The sequence below is a fragment of the Anneissia japonica genome, unplaced genomic scaffold (genome assembly GCF_011630105.1).
Source record: "Anneissia japonica isolate Jap-2015-1 unplaced genomic scaffold, ASM1163010v1 scaffold3474_len973312_cov172, whole genome shotgun sequence".
NCBI classification, from domain to species: Eukaryota; Metazoa; Echinodermata; class Crinoidea; order Comatulida; family Comatulidae; genus Anneissia; species Anneissia japonica.
Window position 1 is genome coordinate 916,716 of NW_022747780.1, and position 23,241 is coordinate 939,956.

The 23,241-nt window shown below is 34.1% G+C and overlaps 3 protein-coding genes across 3 annotated transcripts in view; all 3 read left to right on the plus strand.

The window, feature by feature from the left end:
- The window catches only part of LOC117120603 (fibrinogen-like protein A), an 8,964-nt gene extending 3,975 nt beyond the window's left edge, over positions 1–4,989 (plus strand). The window contains exons 2-8 of the mRNA XM_033265633.1: positions 43–150; positions 749–838; positions 1,759–1,809; positions 2,270–2,535; positions 3,034–3,156; positions 3,634–3,898; positions 4,760–4,989. Coding sequence (XP_033121524.1) covers positions 43–150; positions 749–838; positions 1,759–1,809; positions 2,270–2,535; positions 3,034–3,156; positions 3,634–3,898; positions 4,760–4,989 — 1,133 coding nt within the window. The remainder of the gene's footprint in view (positions 1–42; positions 151–748; positions 839–1,758; positions 1,810–2,269; positions 2,536–3,033; positions 3,157–3,633; positions 3,899–4,759) is intronic.
- Positions 4,990–5,530: 541 nt separating this feature from the next.
- On the plus strand, positions 5,531–12,075 carry LOC117120573. The gene is made up of 2 exons (XM_033265598.1): positions 5,531–5,632; positions 11,583–12,075. Exons 1-2 carry the CDS (start codon positions 5,624–5,626, stop codon positions 12,024–12,026), a joined length of 453 nt encoding a protein of 150 aa, XP_033121489.1. The 5' UTR covers positions 5,531–5,623; the 3' UTR covers positions 12,027–12,075.
- Positions 12,076–18,671: 6,596 nt separating this feature from the next.
- The window catches only part of LOC117120579 (mitochondrial glycine transporter A-like), a 7,372-nt gene continuing 2,802 nt past the window's right edge, over positions 18,672–23,241 (plus strand). The window contains exons 1-6 of the mRNA XM_033265604.1: positions 18,672–19,290; positions 20,055–20,252; positions 21,050–21,120; positions 21,241–21,346; positions 21,639–21,708; positions 22,456–22,554. Of these exons, the coding sequence (XP_033121495.1) occupies positions 19,165–19,290; positions 20,055–20,252; positions 21,050–21,120; positions 21,241–21,346; positions 21,639–21,708; positions 22,456–22,554 (670 nt within the window). The 5' untranslated portion in view covers positions 18,672–19,164. The remainder of the gene's footprint in view (positions 19,291–20,054; positions 20,253–21,049; positions 21,121–21,240; positions 21,347–21,638; positions 21,709–22,455; positions 22,555–23,241) is intronic.

Below are 23,241 nucleotides of genomic sequence, written 5' to 3' on the forward strand. Positions count from 1 at the left end.
TATATATTCACCCGGTTTGTTTTTTAAATGTTCTTGTTTCAGCTATTTGTAATCCACCATGCATGAATGGTGGAACCTGCAAAGTAGTTGAGGGTGTTGCCACGTGTGACTGTACTAGAACTGCCTACTCCGGCACTTCCTGTGAAACTGGTATTATTGTGTTTTATTGAACTACTAATGATTAATCCAAGTGTATTTTAACCGGCTATAAATGACCTAAACTACTGTATAAACCAACCTGGTATTAATTAATTAATTTTTTTTTTAAATTCATGTACAGTGTAGGTACTGAAATATCTCAAAAAGAAGCCAGTGCTATCTTGAAAAGAAGCCCAAATGGCATCTTTGCTAGGTGGGCTTCTTTTCGAGGTTACTTTTGCAAACTAAAGAGGGGGAGGGGCCTTCCATTCGCAATGGCTTCTTCTCGAGATTAAGCCCATTGATCTTTTATTCGAGGTTACGGTGTATTATTATAGTAACCCATTTATTTACATTATGCAATACATTATACGATACAGGTTAGGCCCTATTTGGTTGATTTTCACGAAGTTTTTTTTTCTACTCGGCAAATTGGTTTCTTACCATCCAACATTCCCAACATTTTCTTTTCAAAGAGTCTAATAACAGGGTGGGGTATGCACTTTTTATTTTTTTATAGTGGCTGTACTAGTTCTAAAAACTGGCAAATTATAATCTATAATAATGTTGTTCTCCATTTCATTCTTGTTCTTTTTCCTTTTTCTCTCAGTTCAGTGCGTCATTGAATGCAACCCGAGAGGAATCTGTCAAATAAAAAAAAACTCAAAGTGTGAGTTTATAGAAAACTCGAGTGAAACTGGTGAGTGATTGAACTATTAACTGATTAAGTTTTAGTAAATCGAGTTATAACTATTGTTATTCTTATTATTCATATTATTCGTATTATCATCATCATTATAATCATTATCATTTTAAAATAATGAAAATAATATCAATTATGATAATAAGTAATAATAATGATAATAGCAATATTATTATTATTATCATCGTTATCAATTTTCCTTATTATTCATTATTATTTTTTAATGGATCCACTTAAATAATAAATCTCTTAAGACGTTCCTACCGTACCCACATTATCATTTAATTAGAATTAATGTAACATAAAGATGTTTCTTAAGAGTGATGTTGCTCTAACTGATGTGTTCTCTTACTGAATACTCAGTAGGCCTACATTCCCAAATACTAGCTTAAAAAATTGCAAATGATTCGGGTTGGAATCGAAACCACGACGGGCCCACGACCACCAGATAACTATTCAAATAACACGTCAGGTAGGACAAGCCGTCACTCCTATGATATTTTTTTTTGACTCACACAGCGAAATAAAGAGTGTGAATTTAAACCCTTGCCGTGTACAGTCTGAAAATCTGCCTTGCCTTCCCGTGTGCATTGACCGGGTACCGTTCACACTCCTTGCGCTCCCCTAGCGTCTTCTTACTGATTGCTATTGCCCTTTCCCCTTCCTGTACTAAATCGCGAATATGTTTATGCCTCTCAAACTTAATTCTTCGAGACTTCTGCAATAGGCTACGAACCAAAACAGTGCAAAGAATACGTGCGTGTTCCACAAATGCACATGTTTTTATTTACATTTACGTTGTTTTGTCGGACAATAGGGAGTTTTCGCAAGCTTAAGAAAACTCCCTTTAAATAGTACATTAATAACATGATTATTTGTCCTATTTTCATTAAAATTATTACTTCTCTCTTGTATAGAGCATACACGACAAAGACGGTTCTCTGACCACCAAGCTACTGGCGGAATTGGTCAGTTTTAATAGCTTCTGTGTCCTCGATCGTTAGTCATAATGAAGTTTAACTAATTAAACTTTAATCTTATGCTTAATTTTTTCAATTTCATTTTTTTGTATTTATGTGTAGGATTTATTTAAAAAAATAATGTTAATGTATATAATCCTAATTTATTTATTGTATAGATTTTATTTTGGAAGTCTTTTAAATTTTGCAATTTATATTCTATAGGCCTAATGTTATACGTGGCATTGTTAATATTGTACCAATTCAGTGCTTGCACTTCACCTGCAATACAAATAAACCTTGAATTTAAGTTTAATCACAACCCTATTCTAGCATAATTGGACTAACAAATCTTTTGACTTGAATACTCTGTATAAATAATAATTTAATATAGCAATGGGTTTATATTGAAAAGATACCTTTCATGGTATTGTTATACAATATTAATGTGTTTTACACTGTCCTCTAGGCAATAACCCAAACTTGAGACAGTTATTTTTTACAAAATCAATCCCATGTAACAACGTGTTGAGGTGTGGGGGCAGAGATGTTCCTGCTATAGTATCAACGACGACGACAACCGCGGTGAAGTGCTGCATCATTTGTTTGAGGAACCACCCACCTTGCACTTCGATTTCCTTCGAAAAATCAACGATGATTTGTAGAATTTGGCCTTTTTGGGGCCTCCCCGATCGTCAAAGCAGAAACACAGACTTTTATTCAATCAGCACAGAGGTAAGTGATGTATTTTGAACTCATTTATATCCATATTGTTTAACGAACAAATAAATAAATAAATAAAAAAGGAGAAAACCCCAAAAATCGACTTTAACCAAGAAACAGATCGAAAAAGATGTTACAGACATTTTACTACAAATATCCTAAAATTGATTACCTGTCAAAATAATTGGGTCTGCATACACTTATTAATAACTATTTATAGATCCATGGTCTTTGTAAAAGAATAAATATAAGGTATTATAATATCCGTATAGGCGGGGGTTTGTATTTCTCATACAGATTTTTAATTGCATATCTTGGATAAAAATACAAATTAAGCAACTCAAATATGGAATTGATTTTTACAATTAATTTTAGCTCACGACAGACAGTGAAGCTATAACTATTTGGATGTCAACAATAGATCAATCAAATTTTAATTAATGTTTTTTCTCACTAATTTCTTATCAGTTAAATTAAATTTCTAATCTGAGTGTTTTGATTCATTATCAGTATAGGGACTGCAGCCAGATCGCTGCTAATCTACCCAGAGCGACCTCTGGCACTTACCCGGTTACCGATGGAAGGGCTACTTTTCTTGTGAAGTGCGAAATCGCGAATAGTGAAGGATGGACTGTAAGTATCGTGTTACATCGCTTTGTCAGCATAAACATCACAACAGTGGATTTGACATAACACAATCCCAAAATTTAGAGTATATTGACACAGATAAGACTATGACTCTAAAGTATATGTGTAATAATACTTATAATAAAATGAATATCAATAACAATAATAATAATATTATTGCAATTGATATTTATTTTATTATAATTATTATCAACAGCAATAATAGTAATAATAACAATAATAGTAATGATAATAATTATAACAATAATATTATTAAAAATGGTGATAATATTAACAATAATGATAATGATGATGATGATAATTATGATGATGACGATAATGATAATGATGATGATTTAAATTTTAAACGACCTTTAACGAATTAATTTTGTTTGATTCTAAAGTGATGTCTATGTTTCAGGTACTATATTTAGTGTTACTTTGATTCCATTTTTGTTTTCTAACTCAAAATATGAATTTTAGGTTTTGCAGAAACGGGAAAATCATGCCTTCAACTTTAACAGAACCTGGAAGGAATATAAGGTTGGTTTTGGCAACATCAATAAGGACTATTGGATTGGCAACGACGTCATCTCCAGATTGACGGCAGAGGCAACATACAGTGTCAAAGTTCAGCTATATACAGTAGGAGGTGACTTGCTCACAGCAACCTACGATTCATTCAAAATAATGGACGAAAGTAACAACTATGAGCTGGAACTAGGATCACTTATAGAGAGCAATACAGGTATTATTTTTTACTACTATTTTTATTATTGTTATTATTATTATTATTTATCATTATTATTATTATTATTATTATTATTATTACTACTACTATTATAATTATTATTTGTTATTATTATTATCATTATCATCATCATTATTATTATTATTTTTAAATTATTATTATTATTATTATTATTATTATATAAAAGCCATTGTTTTTGTTCTAATTTCTTTTTCTTGCATATATTTTTCCTGTCTTTTTGCGTGCAATGGTTATGAGTCACACGATGTACCTCGCTATTACCATTGCAGCCATAGTTCAAGTCTCATGAATAACGTCGCAGTGAACTTGGTTTTTGTTGTTTTTTTTTTTCTTCTCACTTCATCTTTTACACTTTATTAAAATTATATTGGTTTTCCGTGTTTTTTTCTTTACTTTATACCCTTTAACGGCTTTTCTTTTGGTTGCAATTTCAACATCATTTCTCATTAAATCAATGGGGGAAAAGCCCTATGTTCTGTTGTTCAAACAGACATAGTAAGTCTAGTTATTATTATTATTATCATCATCATCATCATCATTATTATTGTTATTGATTTTATTATTATTGATGATTATGATTATGACAATTATTCTGAAATATGGATTGATATCACTTCGCGTGATCCGCCTTGCCGCTCGGCCACTCGACTTGATGATGATATTTAATGATGACGATGATGATGATCCTGATAATAATGATAATGATGGTGAATATCAATAATTTTTATTGATGAGGGTGATAATGAATAATGTGATGATGATTGAATAATCTGTAATGATTTGTTGGGTATATAAAATTATCATGTTAATAAATGTCTTTTTTTTTTTAAACTTTAGGTAACATAATCTACAGTGCACATTATAACAGTTTCTCAACTTACGACAGAGACAATGATCGGGATACGAACAATAATTGTGCCTTAAAAAATGGTGGTGGTTGGTGGTTTGGTGTATGCTCGTATTCATGCTTTTTAAATGGATTGTTCGATGCAAGCTTTAACTGTAACATTAATAGTGAAGAGCAGCTTTTGAGAAGCTCGGTGATGATGATAAAGCGTGCTGTTTAAAAGTCATTTCATTTATTTTGGGAAAACTTTGTGAAAAAAAACCAAATCAAATTTAAATTGTATAAATAATTGATAATATCAGTGTGATGAAGAATATAATTTATGAATAGAAAAATTACTGGCGTGTTGATACCAAAATGTATTGTCACGAATAATCAATACGAATGTATCAAAATTTCAATATAGCCGTATTAATATTTAAATGTTGATTGTATAAAGTATTGAATGCCCTTGAAAAAGCTATTTCATTTTAAAATAGCATGGTTATTGCAAAATTTTATAAGAGTTAACTGGATGCCAATAAACGTGAATTGAATTGAAACAATATTTTATTAGAATGTTTTGTGTTAGCCGGGTAGATCTTTAGATAGCGATAATATTTTACACAATATGTGTGTGAAACTTATTTTCAGGAAGTTCAACAATAGTCACAAAAGGAAGAACACGTTTGTATCGAAAATAGTGCCCTCAATATACATCATAACAATTAAATGCATGATTAGGTAGTCATGGATTATAAAGCTAACTCAGTTTTAAACACAGTGACACTTCAACTCAAGACATTATAACGACTTACTATTTAATGTCAGGACATTAACCAAATATTTATAAACTGATATTTTATCGCGCTGTCATGGAAAACGTAAGTCAATACTTGGATAATTTACATTAATTAGATAGCTTGGAAATGGGATTCGGTCGAACCATGGAACCGTTTACTCCCAGGTAATGGATAATCCAGTATGGTAACAGTATTGTACCAGGTAGTCTAGCTAAGGGATGGCCGGCCTCAGTTTTGCACGACATGCAGCCTGATTTTCTCGAGGGGGTGACCGGAACCTGACAAGAGCGTTGATGGGCTACGCCAGGGACCTCCCAGAACAACTGGAAACAGGAGTAGCGCCAGGATTTGCCCGACGAGGGGGGTGGGGCCGAGGTCCCCGACAGGTTTAAAGCTTGTTCTTGAGCCAATACAAATTCTTTCCTGGGATCACTCAAAATGAATAGCCTACTTCTAAAACATGTAAATGTGCATCAGTACGTTATACATATAGGCCTAACAGAACACTAAGGCCTAAGCGTGATTTTTTAAAAATAAATCCATAAATCTCAGGCCAGGATATAGAAATGTGATACTGATTGTTCAGTATGGTTTTTATTCTTTTGCAAGTTTCTTTAATAATACCGTACTACTACTAGTAATAATAATAATATTGTGATATGATGATGATGAATTTTAATAAAAGTGTCATTTCTGGCCTATTTCCTTAAATTTTCTCACCTCAGTTCCAACCATGATGGGTCTGAGGTGTGTGTTGACCCCGAGTCACAAAATGTCCTCCCCCTCCACCTTTCAAAACAGATCTGTGCCCTTCCTTTGGTATGACATTAAACTCCATCGAGTTGGCATCTGACTCAGAGTATGTCTTAGTGACTGCTGAGGCAAAGGTCCATACATTTGTGTTTAGCATGTGATCTGGTTTTTCATGCCCCTTTTTTCGTGATTATGACTATTTTGGATAAAGAATGTTTTGAGCAGAGGTGGATTCAAGGCCTGTCCCCCTCCCCTCTATTAAAAAAAAAGAAACGAAAATAGGCCTATAGGCCTATTCAAATTTAAGTGTGAGAGTGTAATTTCCGGCCATCTAGAGATGCCATAATCATAAATTTTCTTACTTCAGGCCCAAACATGGTGGGGCTGAGGTGGGTGGATCAAGTCCCTCCCTGGTTCACCTCTCTTTCGAATTCCTGGATCTGCCACTGTTGATTTATTAGACCTATATAATTATTGTTACGCTTATTTATAATGCGTCTATTGCAATTTTCACTTTATTAACTCAAAACAGTTTTAAGAAAGTTCAGAGTGCGCTGCTTCACAGGGGGATTCGCCCCTGCACCCCACCGGGGTCCTACGTAATTCGCGTAACGGCTCCCCCACTTTCAAAATCCTGGCTACGTCCCTGAATACCAGGGCTCACTGGCGGCGCCAGGATTTCCCGGACGGGGATCCAAGGTGGGCTGATGTCCTCGACGAGAAAAAAGTGGGCGTGGTTGGGCGTCGCAAAAACCTTTCGAAAGTGGTCCAGGGGACGTATCCCCCCGAAAATATGACAATTTGGGGGTTTCAAAGGCTTATCTAATCGATTTTAGATTCTATTAATATGTACAAAATAGGCCTACATATGTGTTTTTTTTCTCCCCGACGGGGGGAGGGGGAAAGGCCTCCCAGACGGTAGGGGCTGTAGTCCTGCCGCCACTGCCAGGGCTTTAGGATATGCAAATATTAGGGAGAGGCGCTATGCTGTCCGCCATGTCAACGAAATCTAGAGAAAACGCGCGGTCAGGATTCAAGAGGATAAACTCCTGGTGCATAGAAACAATGGGACTAATTTATAAAATTTTAAGCTGTTTTAACATTATACTCAAAGAACTGAAATAAATAATTTTGGTCCAGTAAGTCGTAACAGACAGTGGGAGGAAAGCAGGACGGAGCCGACAAAAAGGCTGATTTTCCGACTGAAGCAATACCATCTGATGAAAGTTAATTATTTACATAGTAGAATACTTCAACTTCTGAGGCTCTTCCACTCCCTTCCCATCTAAATAATGTGTGTGTGTGTGTGTGTGTGTGTGTGTGTGTGTGTGTGTGTATGTATGTCGCATAATGGAACAGATCTTTATATAATGATTTTAATACAAGAATTGGTAACGATATTCCTAACGGAGACCCTATATTAAATGATAATGGCACAAAACTGGTTTAGACACCCCTTGAAATTACGTTATGGCATCTAACACTACATTAAATTCAATCAACACTGTGAAAAGGGTACTAAAGTAATTAATCAAAATCTAAAGCATTGGTGGGAAAAAGATTGATCTTGCTATTGAAGAAAGGAAACAGAGTTGCAGAGCACACATACAATGGGAAAAATCTAATGGGCATACTTTAAATATGGAAAGTGGAAAATATTATTAAAAACAAAATCACCAAAATGAAATCGAAAAGTATCAAAATCGTTAATGCAGGTAGTAACACCTACGAAGAAAATTGGCAAAATTTAAGAAACTAAAAAAAAAAAAGAAAAAATATACTCACTGAATACCTAACACTGATTAAACTGCTTATATGACAAAATTGTGATTTCTGATATAATCAAAATTATTTCAAACCTTTTAGTAGCCTCAATAAAGATAAAATCCATTTATATGAAAAACTTAAGGAGGGAATCAAGAGAAATGTTCAGAAAGCAATGCTATATCACATTTTAAATAATATTAAAAATAATAATAGACGATGTCAGTAATGCTATCAAACATGCGAAATATAAAAAAACGCCAGGTAATGATAGGATTAAACACAAATTAATGAAACATATCTTTTTTGTGATTGTTCAATAATATTGTTAAAACAGGTAAAATTATGGAATAGCGGCACGATTGTGTCTATATAAATAAAAATGGAAATGTAAAGGATTTAAACAATTATTGAGAAATTACGTAATGTCATGTACAGCAAAGATATTCAATAGTATAATTACAACTAAAATTTATGATTTCTTAGAAACAAACGCTATACTTACCGAATCCAGGGAGGCTTTAGAAGCAATCACCGTTGAGAGGACAATATCTTCACTTTAAAATCTACATGTAATAATATTAGACTAATAAAAAAAAGTCACTTACCTTGCCTTCCTGGACTTTCGTAAAGGCCAACTCAGACAGCGTCGGCCGACGCAGCCCGAAGCGATTTGTTGTCGCGTCGGGTCTGTGTGAGTTGAACGCAGACGCGATGGTGTGCGTCGGGGGCAGTCGCGTAGTAGAATATTAAACGTGTTTAATATTTCTCACGACGGCTTAAGACTGTCCCCGACGATAAATCGGGTCGGGCTGCGTCGGCCGACGCTGTCTGAGTTGGCCTTAAGGCGTTTGACTCAGTATGTGATTGAGAACCATCCTACATAATACTGGTATAAGATACGATTTTTGGAAACTTATTGACAATATTGTATTAACACGTTAGATGCAACGTCAAGTTTTCTGAGTTTGAGACTGATAAATTCGAAAAAGAAGACGGGGTAAAGAAAGGCTGCCCACTTTCTTCTGTGCCAATTTGTATTTATATAAAACTTGCTAAAGCCCCTTAAAAACGACAAGTAGACCTATGTATTAGAGTATGGGAGTACACATTGGAGCTCTATTTTGGGCTGACGATTTCGCCTTAATTGCTGGTAGTGACCTAGATTTACAGTAAATGCTCGATGCAGTAAATTTTCGAATAATTGGAAACTTGATTATAATTTATGATAAAACAAAGTTAATAGGCCTATTATCAAAATGGAAAACGATAAAAAGTTAAATCTTTGTAATAGTGAAATTGCTCTTTCTAAAACATATAAATATCTAGGTGTACATATAAGTAACTCATTATATGAAAACCAACATGTTGAAGAAGCCTTTAAAAAGGAAAAACTAATTGGTTACATAAGATCAATCATAGACGAGCAAAATGATTTTAATCGTGTTATTTATGGAGATTTTCTATGGCGTACACTTGCTATACCTTGTTTAAAATGCTTGCTTAGTTTAGATTCCATGCTACACAGATATGAAAAAAATGAAAACTTAATCACAATCTTATAACCATATATACGTTAAAGGAATGTCGCAACACTCCCCCACCCCCGAACTCCCAACAGCAGCCTTGCTTGAAAATGTAGGGTGGCAACCCATCCGTATAACTCAACAATATATAAGAGTAAATTATTTATCGAGGTGGCCAAATAAAACTCCACAGGTGACCAAAAACTCATATTTAACGTTTCAATATACTTAACATGGCCTGCGGAACCGCCCCCTCCCCACTTTTTGGCAAAACATATATTATGTCTGGAGATTTTTGTATGATTGGAAAGAAATGCAAGAAAAGAAATAGGGAAGGAGGAGAGGGATGGGAAAAAGAATGTTTATCCAGTCCCCGACCGAATTACATTTTCTCGCAATTCACATTGGCGGATGGGGGGAGGGGTCATGGGTCCTGACCACTCCCTTGGGCAACAACAAAAAAGGGAAAAAAGAATTCTAGACTTACCTTTTCAGGACACGTGAGCGATTTTTATTTGTATTATTTTTTATGTTACAATAAGAAAATTAGAATTTTGAAGAACATAAAAGTAATTAAAACACACTTCAAATGTCGGGAAAGCTCATTTCCCGCCATCTAGGAATCAAAATTTTCCCGGGGAGAACCCCGGACCACCCTTTCTTTTTGGGATTTATCGATTCATGGAAAAAAGAATACGCATGCAACTACTCATTTATTTATGTATGTAGGCACACATAAAATAAAAAATATAAACATTTACCAGACCGTCTCCAAGAGGGGAAAACCTTGAATTTTGAAGAACTTAAAAAGTCATTTAAAAGAAAATTTTGTATGCAACTACTCAATATTTGTTTGTTTTTTATGTATGTATACACACATAAGGCCTATTTACTGTAATAAAAAGTGGAAAAATTTAACTGACCGTTTTCAAGATTGGAAACCTTGAATTTTGAAGAACTTAAAAGTAATTAAGACACCTCAGAAGTCGGAAAAGCTCATTTCCCGCCATTTAGGAATCAAAATTTTCCCGGGGGAGAACCCCGGATTCCCTCCCCCCTTTTTTGTTTGGAGCTTATCGATTCATTGAAAAAAGAATACGATACAACTACTATTTATGTATGTATACACACATAATGCCTATTTCCTGTAATAACAAAGGGAAAAATTTACCTGAAAAACTTTGAAAAAGTTCCGTCGGCCCTGCTTAACATTTTGTACAGAAGAGAGCATAATTTTCGGCTACGGTAAGAAATTCATTGAATAACTATAATATTAATGAATTATTTGCCCACCACAGATAATAATACATGGGTTAATACATTTAAACATAAAACAGCAATCTGTTCAATGTTAACTGGATTATTAATGCAGTTTGTAAATCATCCTTAATTATTACATTACAATAAAAGAACTATCCAAAATGAATTAAAGATTATTTTTAAAATGAAACTGATATCTATAGAAGCAGTTTAAGGTTTAAAGCAAGATCCAATACCCTCCAACTTAACGCCAAGGTGTGTAAATAATCCCACTGTAGATAAATTTTACCCTCTATGCATTACTGCGTTTGTATTATTATTACTATTGTTGATGTTGTTGTTGTTGTTGTTGTTAATATTATTATTATTATTAATATAATAATAATTATATTAATAATAATAATAATAATAATATTATTATTATTATTATTAATATAATAATAATTATATTAATAATAATAATAATATTATAATTATTATTAATATAATAATTATTATTATTATTATTATTTTATTATTATTATTATTATTATTATTATTATTATTGACCATAATTTATGAAAAAATTAATAATACAAATAATCATTAAAGTTTAACTGAAAATGGGGAAGAGGCTTTACTAACAAGTTATTCTTGCTTCTAAAATTTCCAGTGAGGTCGACTGAGGGAGGGCTTTTAGGGAACTTCTCAGATATTATGTTAGAGAAAATCTATTTTGTTCTCCAAAGGTAACATTTATAGTTCTGCTGCTTCTCTTTGTGGTTTGTGGTAGTAATTGTCCATCCACCTGGTACGCCATTCCTGAAAACCGGTGCATCAAGGTAATCATAGGCCCGGTAAATTTGGTTGACGTTCCTGACAGTAAGCTGTGCGAGAAATACACCATTGGCACAAAGGTTGCATCATATTTTTCTGTGACATCTCCAAATGACTTGGCCATACTAAATAATTTTAATCCTTGGGTATTACTCATCTACTTGGATTGGAACTACGTCGGATCAAACTACTATTATAACGATGGAGCTTTGGTTAAAATAGATGACTATTCATTAAGGGATCACACTTCAAGTGGAGAGGGTTGTGTTGGTGTTGCTGTGAACCTGTCTGGCCAATATGTGTTTGTTGGTTGCTATAATGTAGACGTTGCATACTGTTGTGAAATAAGACTTTGAAACCATGCAAGTATAAGTAACATTGTCTAATAGTAGTAGTAATAGTAGTAGTAGTAAAATAGTAGTAGTAGTACTAGTAATAATAATAATAATAATAATAATAATAATTATTATTATTATTATTATTATTATTATTATTATTATTATTATTATTATAAGTTTTTGGAATGAACCGTTACTAATTGAAAAAATATGATTAAAGATGAAGTAAATACAGTGTGAGGGCTGCTCACACTGCCAATATCTTTAATTGAAGTGGAGTTGTTGAGGTGGAGTCCAATAATTGGTAAAGCAGTCCTCATTGGCTGGTTGTTTGCACTCTTCAAATGCATTAATGTATGGGAGTTCCCATCCACTGTTAGGTGCTCGCGCATGCGTGTTGGAAAATATATCATATCAAAATATCAATATCAATATCAAACTATCAATATCAATTATTAAAAAATATCATATAAGGTGACCATATGATAAAAAGAATACGCGACAAATAAAGAATGTCTTAATCCATTACAATATTTTAGACTGTACTGTATAATCCAGTGTTACTATAATATTTTCTTAACTACTGTGTCAGGGTCAGCATGATAAAGAAAACTATTGACTCACTCAATGATGAAAATATAATTTGTCTTTCATTTGCTACGGTCTTTATATTTATATAGCGGCAATATTCAATATTACATTTTACTCTTTTTTTTTTTATAAGAACCAGTAAAATTTTGCCAAAGCTCAGTGTTCTTATTTTTTTTGACGATTTCATGCTCAAATTGTTCTTATCTTGTTCTTATATTTAAGCACTTTTCAAACATAGAGAAATATTATTTATTAGTAGCACGGTATATTAGTATATTACTGTACTGTATTATAGAGGGTATTACATAGTCACACCTACTGAAAATAAGGTACAGATATTTGATGATTAGCTCTTTTTATTTATCTATCTTCATTGTTGTTGCCGCCCCATATAATCCGCATTTAGTTTATGCGTATCATTAACGATTTATCGTAGTCACTGCTTAAATTGTTTATTCATGTTTGCTAGACTGTAAATCGTGTACTTCTTTTGTATTATTATTATTATTATTATTATTATTATTATTATTATTATTATGCATCAAGACATAGGCCAACGTACATAGAACCTAAACTCATAATATTATAGATATGCATATATCAACGAGTCTATATTATTCAGTTTATGCCATATTATGATTGTATGCCATTTATGTATTTTTCTAATACAGTTTCTAACTTCTCGTGACTACCCTCTAGTCTAGGAAAAGTAGTCGCTTGCACCAAGTCACTTGATGGCCGCTTACCAAAGGTAAAATACCAGATAAATCCATAAACTCAAAAGTGGTCGCTTAAGCTCTGTCTACACTATCAAATTTTGTGTGACAAAAAGTGTGATATGCCCATATATGGGCATGATGACATCACACCATGACCATATATAGGCATAGCATTACTATATATGGGCTTGTCACATTTTTTTGTCAAAGAAAATTTGATAGTGTGACTAGAGCTTTAGGAAAGATTAACGGTTACGAGAGTTGGGTGCTTTGGAGGAGTAACAACTACAGTGACTAGATGGACAGAGAGGTTCAATTGTATTATTTTTTAAATGTTGATTGTTAAGTATTGAATGCCTTTGAAAAAGATATTTTAATTTTGAAATAGCATGGTTATTGTAAACTGTTATCAGAGTTAACTGGATGCAATAAATGTTAATTGAATTGAAACAATATTTAGAATATTTTGTGTTTGGATCTTTAATATAGCGACAATATTAACACAATATGTCTGTGTGAAATTTTTTTTAGGAAATTCAACGATTTATACATGAAACAGAACACGTTATTACCAGAAATGGCGCCCTCAACATATTAATGATAATTTATGCTTGATTATAAAGTGGCTGACTATAAAATTAACTTAGTTTAAACAGTGGCGGATTTAGAGGGGGGCGTAAGGGGCGTACGCCCCCTCTATTTTTTGTGAAAAATAATTTTTGTAAATTGCTTTAGAAGTTACCAAGCTAAATAGTAAAAATCAATCAATAACATCTAATTAATAAAGCTGGTGCTAGAGGTTTGAGGGAGATTATCCCCCTTGTAGATACCAGGTTTGAGGGAGATTATCCCCCTCGTAGATACCAAGGGTTCTTCCCTGAAACTCTCACTCAGTTCGCTCATTCACACCCCCTCTTTCTTGAGGGGCTGGATCCGCCCCTGTTAAACACAGTGATACTTCAGCTCAAGACATGTGCGACTAAATATATTTTAATGTGAGGACATTAACCAAAGATTTATAACATTAAACACGTTTGTACAGAAAGAGCGCGCTCTCAAATAATGTCTTAATTGATCTTTGACCGAATCTTTTGAACAACAATAAACCTACCTGATCAATCAACTGTCAATTTTTTGGAATCTACTCCTAACTTACATTAGAAAATATTATCTTGGTACACTTAAGGACATTGCTATCCCCTTCCTTAATTATGCCGTATACTTTTCCGACGATTTGTAACGTCTCGAAAAGCACCCCTTCCTGCGACTGACAACAGGCGGACTGTTGGCAAGTAGCTGCTAAAGCGAGGTGGACGTCTACGAGAGATTGTTGCACAGAGGTTAAAATGTATTAATTTTGTAATGTTTGACTGTATAAACTATTTAATGCCTTTAAAAAAATATACTTAATATGTAAAATGTTAAAAGTAGGCCTATGATATGTAGGCCTATAATAAAACTGTTCAGATTTCACTTGATGTAATAAATGTGAATGGAATTGTGTTGATTTGAAACGTTAATAAAATGTTTTGTGTTGTAATATTTATGTTAGAAAAAATGAAAATTTTCACAATAACTATTTTCAGGAAATTCAACAACGTTTTATCCACAACTGAAAGAAAACCTTTGTACTGGAATTAGCGCCCTCAAAATTTATTATAATAAATAAAGGACATTAACCAAATACAGTAGACCCCTGTTAAGGGAACTTCGGGACCAAAAAAAGTGTCCCTAATAGGGGTATCCCACAATTGTCCACTAATATCAGAGGTTTTTGGCACGTTTTCATACAACGATGACGTACATTCTTTATTTAAATTATATTGACATAATAATGCGTTTACTGTAGAATTGAAATTAAAAGATACTAATAATTTGCAAAGCAACTACAATTTATTCGGGACCAAAAAAGTGTCCCTAAGGGGTGTCCCACAACTGTCCACTAATATCAGGGGGTTTTGGCACGTTTTCATACAACGATGACGTACATTCTTTATTTAAATAATATTTACATTAATATTGATATTAATTGGTGAGTGGCCGAGCGCCGTGAGAACGGAGCAGTGAAGGGCTGTTTAATACCATTATGTGACATTTCTCTTGTATAGAGCGCCCCCTCACTGTTCTGCGTCATTGCTACATGTTAAAATTTAGGTCTGAGAGTGCCATTTCCGGCCATTTAATTAGAGGTGCCCTAATCAAAAATGTTCTTAAACGGCCCCAACCATGGTGGGGCTGACTGGTGTAGACTCTCTCTGGGCCCCCTAATTTCAAATTTCTGCATCCGCCACTGAGCCATGTTATAATAAATAGTACGCTATAGAAAAGGAAACAAACGAAACGGAACCAGGACTTGTGAGAGATCAAAATCCAATCCAATTTTTGGTCCAGTTGTCATTCGGAGAGGACACAATTGGATCTGGTTTCTATCAAAATTGTACGGTCATTAGACAATCCACTGTGATAACGATTATTGAGTCTTCGGTGGAGGTGGTGGGGGGGGGGGGGATAATCAATAATCAATACTTGTATGCTAAACCAACAGATTTTTGGATTCTAGTTCGATTGTTTACGAACTTTGATGACGCAGCTTCACAAAACGTACGGACGCCCATGATGTGGGCGATTGCCTATTGCTTTACAGCAGAGGAACCAATGATAAGCGGTACACTTATGTTCAACCCCTCCTACTACGCACACAATCCCAGTGCACTCTCTAATTTTTGGGACCAGAAAAATGGGGGTGGTCTCTCGGAGTTAGTCGGTCTCCATTCAGATAGTATAATTTGTGTTCGAAGACCGAATATTGTTCGATGGTAATTAGGCCTACTTGAAAAAGAACAGTCTTAAATTATTGAGTGGTGTCTGAAAGTGATCACGAATCGAGGGTGAACTGTATTTGCTAAAGTAGGCCTCGTCACACGAGCGCGCCACCACAATTCGTGCATCATATTCAACATGTTTCTTTAACCCGCTTTAACTATTTACATATAATACTCTGTACCGTATTTATTCGAATAACCCCCAGGGCGTTTATTGCTGAGAAGCGTTTATGAGGGGGAGTTTATTACAGGGAGGCGTTTATTGTTTATTTTGATGTAAATGGATATGTATACTGAAATAATTAAACTCCCCTTAATTTCACTTTAAATATGGAACTACATCACAAAGGCTAGGCCTACGTTAAAGATGTACCGGTACTGTCCCTTGAAAATGATCAAAATCAATGTTTAAATTAACTTGCTCATTTTGCAGTAACATACAAATTATTAACTTGAGCATAGAAATTATTAAATTAAAAAAATGTGTTCCCTGATTTTTTAACTGGATAATTATAATAAAGATAATAAAACACTTCCAGTGAAGTGTTTCTATCATTTCTTCGCTGTAAAATGATGGTTTTTATGGGTGAACATTTTTTAAAAACACTAATTTCTATGTTCAAGTGGAAAATTTTTATGTTACTTCAAAATGGGCAAGTAAATTTCAAAAATGATTTTTTTTTTTTTGTTTTTTTTTTTTGCAAAGGACAGTACATCTTTAAAATGTGTATTTGCAGTTTAAATGTTTCTTGAAAACCAACCAGAAGCATGTCAGAGAACTGACCGTCTTGGGTATCAATTTATATATTATAATTTATTAACTGTAAATAGGGGCCTAAATGTTATTAAAAAAACAGTATAGTGCAGGTAGTCCCACATGGTACAATAAATAGGCTAATCCCGTGGCCTAACCAATAAGGTATAAACAGAGTACGACGCGCCCACTCGTAACCGTTTTGGATTAGTGTAATAGGGATTAACTGAATGCAATGCCGTTCGATAGCCTTGGGCCACCGTTTCTTCTTGGAACAATTCCAAACTGTCTGTCCTTGTCACTGCTTATTGATCATGGCCGTGTCAATGAAGAACAATGAAAAACTTGCCGCCCTTTTGGTTCCCTCTAAATTATTTTGACAGAAATTCAAGCGGGAATCTGTGAAGGTCTAACTTAAAACATTTTTTTTTTAACCAGGTAAAACGAAAACATTCAATATAAAAGTACTCAGCAAGTACTCAACAAAAAGCTACAGTAAAAATAAATAGATAAAAATAAAAAGCCGTATTTAATATAAAGGGGGACTTCCAACTCATTGTTTAGAAACTTCTTTAGGACGGCGGCATGCAGGTTTGAGTCACAGAATGTAATTTTTGTCCTCACGGAAACTGTAACAGGCACAATCGCCACCAAACACAAATAAACATTTCAGAAACAATTATAAATATCAATACTATATTATATTAAATACATAATAATTTAAAATATTAAAAACAATCATAGGCCTACGCTACATATATTATATATAGTAGGCCTATATTCTAAAAAATACACGTAGGAGGCCTTGTGCTACTGTTTATTGCTTTTCTGCATTCATTATGTTTAGTTGAGTTCTTTCAAAGACAACCAAAACAATCCGGTGCCGTACTGAACCAGACCAAGCCAGTGTTTGATGAGATGTTGTTTATAAATTTTATTTGCAGTTGCGTATATAAGAAGCACATAGGCATCCTTCCACTTCCCGCATATTGACAATTTGCATATGTCATTCCTCTCTCACTTCCCCCCCCCCCATTCCACATGCACCTGGCAGTCCTACAAATAATTAGCTCCTACCCCTCCCACATCCCATCAATACTGGATACTCCAATCATTAACGTATTATTTTTTTTATACCAAATTGCCTCTACCAATTCTGAGCCGATCGACAAATTATTTTGTAGTTTACAGATACGATCTTTATTAATATCGGTTTGACAAAAATCGGGAAAAATAATTCTTTGTATTTTATCATGGAAATATAGTATGACCATGGCCTGGCATGGTATGACGAAAAAATATTACAGTACTATAAATATTGTAAACGTGGAATACTGTACTCTAGGTGACCTTACTATTGCGAATCCGGTAGCCTCCCATATTAGGGAATTCCCTCACCGTATTTGGGATTCCCTCGCCATATTAGGGGATTCCCTCACCATATTTGGGGATTACTTAAGTGCGCGGGCTGAATGTTTTGTTGCCAGATCCAGACTGATCCGCTTTCTACAAGTCCTCTCGCGTGATAAAAAATGGCGGAATAATTTTGTTCGTTAGATGAAGTAGATCCATAACAAAATACTTATTAAATTGTTTTATATAGTCTTAAAATATATATTAGAAACTAAACGTAACGACAATTTTTTTAAGTAAAAAGAATTTGTGATTGATAATCAAGCCAGTCAAATGTAAACATAAGGGCATTGGGCCAAATTCGTGCGCATTGGTTTTGTGGTAAACACGATAATCCATACTGTACGTACGTATAAGCGTGTTGTTGTTATTTCAAACGGTAGTGTTTTGGTTGGGCTTTCACCAGTACGTGCGGAATGCGGTGTTTGTGCTGTTGTTAGGCTGTTGATATGTAGTTGTGTTGCTAGATTTTTACTTTACTTTAGTGATCTTTGAAAGAACATATTTTTGTTGGATTTAAATAAAAAATATTCATCGTTTTCGAGCAGTAAACGGCGTGATGATGAGAAAATATCAGCAAGTATTTGATATTATTACGAAGCGGAGGTGATAAACACTGCCTAGCGTACTCGCCATGGAGTCCTGTTTTTCAACCCCAGGCTGAACTTGCCAAATGCGTGGCTCTGAGCAGTCACTTGCTTTGCTTGAAAACCCATCGTAGTTTGTTCATCAGCTTTTATCGTAAAAATTGGCATTTCATCGTCTGTCTGTTCCCCTTCATTTTGAAAGACAATCCTCAACCTCGGCACTGGACTTCAACAGCAGCCAGTCATCAAAAAATTAACTTTTGCATAGAAATGCCTATAGAAATTCAGAATTATAGAGAGAGTTTAATTGCCAAGCAGCTTTCACATTTTCGAGAAAAAAAAGTTTCGTATACCAAGAAAAAAACCAACAAAAGCAAAATGGATTCAATTGTGGGAGTAAGTATTTTAACTACTTTACTACTAGGCCTATAGGCCTACTTTTACATTTATTTAGTGTATGTTTACGGACGAGGTACATCCTGCAAATGATTCTAGCCTAGGCTAGGCCTAATCTGATTCCTACGACCCATCCATAACTGTAGGTCAACAGAATTGTGTATAGACCAGTACACTTGGGCCTGGCACTGGGGTAACCCCCTAAGGCTAATACTTGTCTTGAAAATGTACTACTGGATTACTTTAAAGTTCACATGAGCCAATCGTGTACACTGGGGGCCAGGCTTGCAGGTTAAAATTCTTTTTTCGAAAAGACTTGTTCCACCACCAAAATGAAGGGGACCATCCCGTTCGAACCAGTGCCAATTTGCTGTAGGTTAAGGTGCCCGCTTTGCAATTTGGCTGCCCTGTAAAAAAAACCCCCAAAAAACGGGCATTTGCATGATAGTGATAATGATTCATTGGGGAGCATCTCAGTGTGTGTGGGCATGGGTAGTTCAACAACACCTTAAAATATTAGTATTGTAAATGCCGATATACAGTACTGTATGATTTATATGAAAACTGATAAAGGCCTAGTATCATATCACAATTATTCAAGAAACAAATGTACTACTATTATTACTATTAGAGAAGAGCAGTTGCAGGATGAAGAACTGACCATGTGTATAAACTTGAGAGTTCTGTAAAAGAATTTATGAAATATGAGTGCGAAAAGGCCATGCCTTTGACATGTAACATGGATTTTCCTGTTTTAACTTTAGTCACCAGTGTTCAAGTCGTTCCTAGCTGGGTCTTTCAGTGGTACCTGCTCTACCATATTATTCCAACCATTGGATCTGGTGAAGACGCGTCTCCAGTCATCTGTAATTATGGACGGGGCAAGCGGTAGTATGCTGAGGACATTCAATAATGTTGTTCGCAACGAACACATTCTTGGATTGTGGAAAGGAATGGTGCCTGTAAGCAAATTTTTTAATAAAATGTATAATATTAATGTTTCATCTAATGATAGACATCACTGTAGGAGGGAGCGCACATAAAATTGATAACATTCAAAAAATAATCAAAAATAAACAAACTTGGTTTAAATTAGGTGTACCAATACCATATTATCTTATAATGATCTGCATTGTGAAATATACAGTAAACACAATTATTCTAATTCAAATTTTCTTAAAATTGTGCAATAATCGGAAATTGCAGCTAACTCTATTGTGTTGTATGCACAAGTTACCCTTTAGATAACACCAATCATCCAATTGTGCTTACAGTATGGGTATTTATAAATATTATTATTAAACATTACGTATTAGGCCAGATATAATTAATTATTAGCTTCACATCTGGAAATCATTGAAATTATCTTCTTAGGCTTTGACAACAGTCTTTCAAAGTGTGGTTAGTTTTATTTTACATGTAAAAATTTGATGAGGGTGGGGGCATGAATCTAGTAATTCAAGTCATTAGGAAACAAGCAAATACAGCAACAAAGCATAGGAATGATTCATACACCCAACTCACAATAGAAAGTACAAGGAAATACAGCAACCAAAAAATCATGGGATTCATACAACCAACTCACAGTTGAGTACAAGTAAATAGATAAATTTATAGATGACTAATTTTAGAACAGCTTGCCTAATAAATATGCTTTGTGTACAATATCAACAGCAAGTCTGTTTTCAAAAAAATTAATGTACTGTAATATGCTGTTCAAAAGAAAATAATGATTGACATTTTTTTTGTTTATTCACAGTCCATTTCAAGAACAGTACCTGGTGTTGGCATGTACTTTTGTTGTCTTCAAATGTTGAAAAACACATTTGAGTAAGTGTAAATGATTTTTTATTTGTCATCATAATTGTAACAATTTTCATTATAGATTCCATAGTGCCTAACATACAATGTTACAAAAACTTAATCGTATTATATTCTTTTTCTCTGAAGTTGTCACAATCCCGGTCCTCTCCAGGCAATAGGTCTTGGTGTTGTCGGGCGGTGTTTTGCAGGCGCAACACTAATTCCAATCACCGTTGTAAAAACACGCTTTGAGGTAAGATTCTAGATAAAGCTCTATAATAATAGGAATTTCAAACTAAAAGAGGATGGCTTTAATAAGGCTATGTGATCAGATGGTGATAAATATTTATTTCCACTTTACAAGTATTTTTGTCTAAATGTGGGTTTTTCATGCCTAAAATAACTGCACCCACTAAGGATTCCCGAAACTAAATTTTAGCTGGTTAAATCGCCCACCTATTTAGTCCATACAGTGTTACCAGTAATGATTTTTAATAGAAGCCTGAATTAAGTTTAATTTGAAATTATCTACTTTATTATACTAGAGTAAAGTGTACAACTATCAGAGCCTTGTTGGGGCCCTCAAGAAGATTTACACAACTGAAGGTGGAAAGGGTGAGTTTACTGCTTTCAATAATTTTATGTATACAGTACAGTTGAACTTGCCTTTAACTCAAATAATTTCTAAGTTGATCTTAATATCTTACATGCCAAATTATTTTGTTTTTTATTAATTAACAATCTGTAATAAGTCAAATTTTATCTAAGTCGAACAATTTTTCAATGCCATTTTGGGTTCTACTTGTGCAAGTTCAACTGTATTATTCTAGCATAATAATATGCAGTGCTAGTCACTGTGACCTGACCAAACTTGCCTTGACCTTGGTGTGCTGACCTTTATTGTTATTACTGATTAGCATTTCTATTGACCTGAATAATAGACACAGTCATGGCAATTTTCACACATTGAAAAAGACCAGCATTCATGTAATAATAATTAATCTTGTAATTGCATAAAAGTTGAAAATTTAATTCAAAGCAAATTGAAGTTCAGAGAGGGGAAATAAGAATTAATATAAGTCATCTAAACTAATATTATAAACTCTAGGTTTCAATGCTTAAACATAAAGCACCTAAACTATACAATATTACGGAATTAGTGCAGTATGTAAACTTGTAACTCTTCAGTGTCATGTAATGTAGATAAGTAACATTTCATAGGGTTCCTTTAAAGAATATTTAATATTTACAACACATTATTTTTAATATTTATCTGGTTAAAAAGGGGGAATTTTAAGTTTGGTGACAGGCGGTACAGGCCGAAGCACTTACAATAGTGCACCCTCTCCAACCCCCTTGCAGGTCTTACAAGTGGACTGTCGGCTACTCTACTGAGAGATGCGCCGTTCTCGGGCCTCTACTTGATGTTCTACACTCAGACGAAGAAGAAAATGCCAATAGGTAAGGCAATTTTTTGTGGATTCTATATATACGGTAGTTAAAACATTGTGTTCAACACAATATTTGCTGTATTTAGTATTGAGCAACCAACCTAAAAAAAGTTAGTACATGTTCACCCTAATGAATACTTAAACCTACTTTGCACATTATTTCATATTAAGAAAGGTACCAGAAAGTGAACACAAGATATAACTTTGCACAGCAAAAACTGTATCACCACATAACTGAAGTTTGTTTATCTCCAGCTGTATGCTGTACCGCGTACGGCTGGGAATACACAGACTTGAGCGTTGCGGTAAATTGTCATCTAATTTTTATTGCAAAAATGGGCGCTGCATACGTCAGGATGCATAAAAGCTATGACGTTTTTCCTCTTAACTTCGGCTAAGCGAGAGTTCTCTCTTGTGTTTCTAATATCTTTGATTTTTATATTTAATGTAGTGATGACTATTTTTAACCTTCCTGTTGTACATTTATATTCCTATGTTCGTTTGTGAACAGAACTACTGGTATCTGGGACTGCCATTAACACGTTGACTGCCAGACCTTTTTTTACGTTTCCTTCCCATGTGCCAAAACAAGTTTACATGTACAAACATACTTTTTTGAAATTTTATCTAGTCATATATCATCAAAATGAAGTGTCTAATAAATTGGCGGGAAAATATTAGGGGGCGAGTATACTTG